The sequence below is a fragment of the Salmo salar genome, chromosome ssa04 (genome assembly GCF_905237065.1).
Source record: "Salmo salar chromosome ssa04, Ssal_v3.1, whole genome shotgun sequence".
Classification (NCBI taxonomy): Eukaryota; Metazoa; Chordata; class Actinopteri; order Salmoniformes; family Salmonidae; genus Salmo; species Salmo salar.
Window position 1 is genome coordinate 42,754,680 of NC_059445.1, and position 6,856 is coordinate 42,761,535.

General features: G+C 41.4%; 1 protein-coding gene across 1 annotated transcript; it reads right to left on the reverse strand.

Moving 5' to 3' along the window:
* Positions 1 to 68: 68 nt before the first annotated feature.
* bscl2 (BSCL2 lipid droplet biogenesis associated, seipin) lies at positions 69 to 5,412 on the reverse strand. The gene is made up of 9 exons (XM_014196511.2): positions 5,158 to 5,412; positions 4,811 to 4,892; positions 4,518 to 4,661; positions 4,165 to 4,299; positions 2,767 to 2,864; positions 2,450 to 2,585; positions 2,241 to 2,313; positions 2,079 to 2,159; positions 69 to 1,101 (listed from the first exon to the last, which is right to left on the reverse strand). Exons 1-8 carry the CDS (start codon positions 5,364 to 5,366, stop codon positions 2,119 to 2,121), a joined length of 918 nt encoding a protein of 305 aa, XP_014051986.1. The 5' UTR covers positions 5,367 to 5,412; the 3' UTR covers positions 69 to 1,101; positions 2,079 to 2,118.
* Between the last annotated feature and the right edge of the window lie 1,444 nt (positions 5,413 to 6,856).

The window sequence follows — 6,856 nt, forward strand, 5'->3', positions numbered from 1 at the left end:
CAGGTACAAACCCACAACACAACGTGTGGCTAAACTAGTAATCTAACACATTGTGAGACGAGTCAGTATAAATTAAATCAACATCAGTTTATTTAAAATTGCTGGTTTCTTAAATTCTAATAGTTTGCCTAATTTCAGTGTATGTGATAAAACAAGCATAGAGAAAGTAGAGAACCATCTAAATCACTGAAATATCCCAAAATATTGTATATCAACAATAATTTTGTTGCCTGTTTTGCCATCAATACGTGTCACATATCAGTTTGCAAATAATGTAATTTATTATAAAAAAATTTTTTTTTATGAGTTAACGAAACCGCATACAAACATGGTCTATTTTTCCTTTCGTGAGTAAGGCAGCTCCAAAATGCAGGTGTTTCAGCCTAGCTCAGTGCTTTCTGTGGTGGTGGGGAAAATACAGAGCGTAGGGGTTGCTAATGTTGTCTAGTTGTGCCGTGATTGGCTCAGTGTTCTGTCGCTCATGGGGATACTACGTCGTCACAAAATCTACATAGCTTGAAAATTGAAGCTCCTTGGGTGCTACCACATATTTACATTAGAAGTGCCCATCCAAGAAGGCTCAAGGTCATTGGCTACAGATAAAATGACGTCAAATCACGTTATATATACCGTAGCTTTGATTGGACTGATTCTTTAAAAATCTTAGCTAGCAAGCTAGACTAGCAGTCATCATCATGAATCAAGTCGATCATTTACTCGCAAATCCTTTTCAATCCTTGTCATATGAAGAAAAATTATAGATAAAACGTATCGGTGCTCATCGGCCATTGGACGTAAACATTAGACAACAAGTTGGAAATCACAAATTCAACAATGAGTGGTTTGGAAGGAATCAATTGCTAACTGTAAGCGTTGCAAAGCAATCACTAGCCTGCTACTCAGTGGAGAGGGTGTGTGGTCCATGTCTGAGTTTAAGGGTTTCTTTTCCAAGCTTTAAAGGATAAACATTCACATGCAATACCATAGGCCAGAAAAGGTTGAATACATTGGCCATGTTGTCAATCCAGCATGACTTCTGCCGCATCCAAAAAACTGGAAACTCGGAACTGGGAAATCTCAGACTTCAGTGAGTTCATCTTCCTGTTCAAGTGAGCACAGCACAACAAGGTAAGTCCAAAAATGTCTTGTATGCCGCTGCATAAATTATGTAATATGCTGAGGAGATATGTATACTGTAGCTAAGAAAGTAATACTAAATGTTTGTTGTGTAGTAAGCTGTTAGTAGCCCATGTGCCTTACCCTAATAATTTGGCCCCTTTCCCACTCATAACTTAGACTTCTGTTCTGACATGGTGGTGCACATGTATCCTATAGCCTGTTGAATATTGTAAGAGCTTTCATTGTCTGCTTATATGCCCCCTTTATTTGTCCTACGGTTCTGGCTTGGTGTACAGGGAGAATACTGTAAGAACGACCCATGTTCTGAATTCTGTCGCTGTACATTTAAAAAACGCTGAACAAATAGTTAAATTGACTAAGTTATTCTTAGCTTGCTCATCAATTTCTTAATTGAAATTACGGATTGTCTCTTATCCGCGCATCGTTCCCTTATGCCATAGTTTGTACATCTCAAATGTCAGTAGAAAGCACATTTGTTTAAGCAAGTCAGCAATATCAGCTATGCTTTTTAAAAAGGCAGTAAATGAGGCTGAATTAACTGTTTTGCTGCCAGACAAGGCTCTGCTGATAGCCCGGTGTAGCAGTGGTAATGATTCAGTCCATGGTGTGGAAAAGAAAGCTCTGCTGTTGGGACAGCTTTATGTAGGCCCTAATAGTTTGTGGGCACCGTTTGTCACCATTATAGTGCAATTAATGTATTGTCTTTGCTGGCATGCAGCAACATTTTTTGGGGGGAGTTTTCCCCACCAAGATTTACATTCTAAAATTGCCACTGCGCACAGAACAGATCTATCGCTTCTTAGACTTTCCTTCAATGAGAACTACAAATCTATAACTCACATTTCTATGTAAATGTGGTCGTTTGCCAAAAAAGTTACATATTGTAGGTTTAATATACTCTTGTGTATACACTTTTATTCACACATTCACACCCTCACCTTTCTGTATTACTGATGCTTCTTGTCTAGGTTCTTCCAACTACTCAGCAACATGATCATTGTCTTTCTGAGGAATTTTAGCTGAAACACATTCAGATTAACCATGTTATGTTTGTTTTACACAATGCGCGTGATGCCTGTTGCAGAGTAGAACTCACTCACTTTGTGAGAAGGACATGCGCTTCCGAGCCTCTTCTCTTCTCCACTGCATGCAAGTTGTGTCTCCCATCATAACCTACGGACAAGAAAAACAAAACAAAGTTGATGTACTGAGGATCACCTCACAGCAGTTATATTTTAATGTAAGGTATATAGATGTACTGCATAGATGGGGAACGTCCTATTACAGAGAAAATGAGACCGCATCTTACCCTGACCTGCTCGGGAGGCCAAAGTCCCCCCCATATAAACTGTAGGTATCCAAAGAGCACAATGACACTGAGGAAGGCCAAGTTGCTGGCCACACCGATCACTGCAGACATCACCGGGAAATTGTACAGGAGGTATCTATTAAGACAAAGGGTTCAGAGATAGGAACAGAGGAGGATGGGGAATAGGAGGAAAACAAAAGAAAGGAAGATACAACAGTAGGTAAGAACATCAATTACATTCCATATATTTGACTTATTGGCCTCAAATAATCTGGATTTGAAACAGAAAAAAATGGATACTATTGGAAGGTCTATACCTGATGCCAGTGAAGGAAGCATGGATCCTGAGCTGAGCTGAATAGACCTGCACCCGCCTAGACTGAATCTCAATGACAGCGCCAACAGTGGGTTGATACTGTAGCGAGAGAAATGTTCAGGTAGAGAGAAGCAGAGATCAATAATAAGAGAGAGAAAAATATTTTGACCTTATTACCTAAAAAGACTAGTCTGAGTTAGCCAGTCTTGCAGCACTGAACAAATGCAAGACTAAGTGGTCTGGCTTGCAAGACAATTCAAAGTCTAATAAAATGGGAAAACTCATTCTTACTTTGAAAGAGGACATTTTATTCCGACAGGTTGTATTTGTCTGGACTTCTTAATAAATGAGGTCTGTCCGAGTACTGTTTAATTGAAAGCACATGAACATCGAATGCTGCTGAAAGGGAAGTATGCTTGGTCAGGGAGGGTTTCACACAAGTAAATCGAATTACATCAAATAAAAATGAAATGGGTTGAGTGGAGCTGAAGGGTGGGACTAAAAATAAGATAATGTAAAATATACTGTGTCCGTAAAATGTATATAGGTTCAGAACTTGTGTGAAACAGCACAGTTGAAAAATATATGGCAAATAGGATCACGGCACAAGGCAAGACCCAAATGCAGACACAGGAGGTAGAAGGTTGGAGTCTTACAATGTTTATTCATCCAAAGGGGTAGGCAAGAGAATTTGTCTGTCCACGACCAAAGGTAAAAACCAGATCGGCGTCCAGGAGGTATAGAGTGGCAGACAGGCTCATGCTCAAGGCAGGCAGAATGGTCAGGCAGGTGGGTACAAAGTCCAGAAACAGGCAAGAGTCAAAACCGGGAGGACCAGAAAAAGGAGAATGCAAAAAGCAGGCAACCGGGAAAACCACTGGTGAACTTAGAAACATACAAGACAAACTAGCACAGAGAAACAGGAAACACAGGGATAAATACACTGGGGAAAACAAGCGACACCTGACAAATAGAAATCAAAACTGGATGGTGATGGGACAAAAGAGAACTATTGTAAAATACACTGTGTCCGTAAAATGAATATAGTATGTATAACCTGGAAGTAGAAGCCTAAGTGTTGTTGTCCATTAGTTTACTCTAATTGGGGAGGGGTGGTAGGGATAGGGGAAAATAATAAAGAAAAAATATACATTTTATATATTTACAAAAAAATATAGATGATGCAGAGAATTACATTGATGGGAGCCACAATCTATCTGCAATATTAAAGCTGATCTACTATCCCCCCTAAAAAAAAAATTATACAGTTAACTTACAAAATTATAATCACAAGATCATGATGATCTGATTCAGTAAGAGGGCACAGTGAACTAAGTGTAAGCTCCGTGGGAGAGGAAAACAGATTTGACATGCACAGGCAAACACAAACAGCACTTACAGAATTGGCCTTGTAGTCTGAGAAGAGCTCAACCTCAAGGAGCTGCTTCTGCTCTGTCATCCCAGTCAGTAGGAGAGGAGAGAACAGTAATGTATTCAAGGTCTGCAGAAGACCAGAGCGGTAGTGCAGCATAGCCTGTTGGAGAAAAGAAAGCAGTCACTGTCAGAGAGCCCCACAATAATCGAATACATCACATTGTGAAGTATGAGAGGATATTTTATATGGGAGGAAACGGAAGGAACGGACACCTTATGTTCCACCAAGAACAAACTGGCGCTGAAGCGCTTAGAGAGGCTCAATAGTGGGGTTTGGTAGGAAGACAAACAGAATAAACTTGGCACTTTAGCACTTACAGAGCGCACCACAGCTGCAACTGTCTGGCCATCGTTGGTGTAGCAAGACATCTTAATCATGAACATGCCAAGCTGTTTGTTGACAAGCGACTCAGGCATTTCCAGCTCTAAAGAGATTCGATATGGCTGACCATAGATCATAACCTAGGAAAGACAATGAGGGATAGAATACTGTGAGAGACAATGAGCATACCTGACTACAGTGATCATTTCTTAGCATATTGTAATTATACTAGCATCTACCTCAGGATAGAGGGGGTGAGGGAAACGATGGTTATGTGTGAAGAGCATACCTGGTCTTTGCCATTCTTCAGCAGTGAGATGTTAGCCACAGGGAAAGAGCAGAGGACTGAATTGGTAGCATCACAGTCGGAACTAGAACAAACAGCGGCCAGGAAAAAATGTGTGACGTTATGGGCCTATGCTTTTTACCTTGACATGGTACTAACAGCACAAAATAAAAATCAGGTGCAACAGCATAGAGCATTTTGTTAAGTGTAGCTAAATGCTAATGCAAAAGCAATTATTTGTTTTTAAAATAATCCATTCAAAGTGAGTGAAAGGAGTAGAAAGACTGGATTTTACTTCAATTTGAAGAAAAAAAGGCACCAAACAAACTTTCCATGATGTCTCCCAGTACCTGTAGTGGTAGTGCACTGGTGCAGAGAAGCTGACGGTGGGCATATAGGAGTAGTAGAAGCTACCATAGAGGAAGACGGCCACCCAGACCAGCAGCGCTAAAACGCAGAAGAGGATGGCAGCCTGCAGTAAAGTCCGACGGGCTCTGTGGAGAGTTACCCCCAACACAACTTGCAGCCACAGGAAAACTGGTCTCGTTACACCACCCATGGTGACCAACCCAGCACTGACTCTTTCCAGACGTTGCACACCACTCGCTGAGATCTCACTGCCTTTTATTCCTGTGGCTTCTGTCAAAAGCCCCTCGCTATCTCTTTCTGTCTCTCTCTCTCTCTCTCTCTCTCTCTCTGCTTATTTGGATAATTTGTTTATATTTTGAAGGTTATGGCGCCCTGTTCATTGGAAGACGTCCACTCAACAATGCCAACATTGGCCTGCTCATTTAAGTGAACTGCTGTACGGAATAATATCTATATATTTGTCACATCCCTTAATATGACATTACTTTCTTAGCTAATTTACCTTTTCTTTATCTACTGCAAGTTTAAAACCTGATAATGTGCTGGCCTGTCTTTAATAATATTTCTGTAGCAAGTTGTAAAATAGAAGAGAATAGCATTGAGACTTTAATGCAGATGGATACGGAATACAAAAGCACCATTCAAATCTACATCATTCGTAAGATATAAATCTTTCTGCTTTAGGAATTTCTAGGAATATAATTTCTAGTGCATCATACAATGAGTTTTAAGACTTTTTTTCTACACGGCCAATGGACATGTGAGAGAGCAATTAGACATACACACACACAAGACAGATATGAAACTGTAAAAGATAAAGGACTAGGGACTCATTCTATGACAAAATATTAAGTATAGCCTCATAGCTAGCTACACTACATGACCAAAATATGTGGACACCTGCTCGTCGAACGGCTCATTCCAAAATCACGGGCATTAATATTGAGTTGCCTCCACTCTTCTGGGAAGGCATTCCACTAGATGTTGGGACATTGCTGCGGGAACTTGCTTCCATTCAGCCACAAGAGCAATAGTGAGGTCGGGCACTGATGTTGGGCGATTAGGCCTGGTCGGCGTTACAATTCATCCCAACAGTGTTCGATGGGGTTGAGGTCAGGGCTCTGTGCAGGCCAGTCAAGTTCTTCCACACCGATCTTGACAAACCATTTCTGTATGAACCTCGCTTTGTGCACGGCGGCATTGTCATGCTGAAACAGGAAAGGGCCTTCCCCAAACTGTTGCCACAAAGTTGGAAGCACAGAATCGCTGTGAATGTCATTGTATACTGTAGCGTTAAGACTTCCCTTCACTGGAACTAAGGGGCCTAGCCCAAACCATGAAAAACAGCCCCAGACCATTATTCCTCACCACCAAACTTTACAGTTGGCACTGTGCATTGGGGCAGGTAGCATTCTCCTGGCATCTGCCAAACCCAGATTTTTCCATTGGACTTCCAGATGGTGAAGCGTGATTCATCACTCCAGAGAACGCGTTTCCAGAGGCAGTTTGGAACTCGGAATGGAGTGTTGCGACCGAGGACAGCTGATTTTGTTGTGCTACGCGGTTCAGCACTCAGCGTTCACGTTCTGTGAGCTTGTGTGGCCTACCACGTCATGGCTGAGCCGTTGTTGCTTCTAGAACTTCTAGGAATATGGTTTCTAGTGCAGCAGCATACCACCC

Coding starts and splice junctions, on each gene's coding strand:
- bscl2 (XM_014196511.2), bottom strand. CDS start 5,366: ATGGGTGGTGTAACGAGACCAGTTTTCCTGTGGCTGCAAGTTGTGTTG. Junction 4,662..4,810: donor TGAAGAATGGCAAAGACCAG/GTATGCTCTTCA, acceptor TGTCTTTCCTAG/GTTATGATCTATGGTCAGCC. Junction 4,300..4,517: donor TTGCAGCTGTGGTGCGCTCT/GTAAGTGCTAAA, acceptor TTTCTCCAACAG/GCTATGCTGCACTACCGCTC.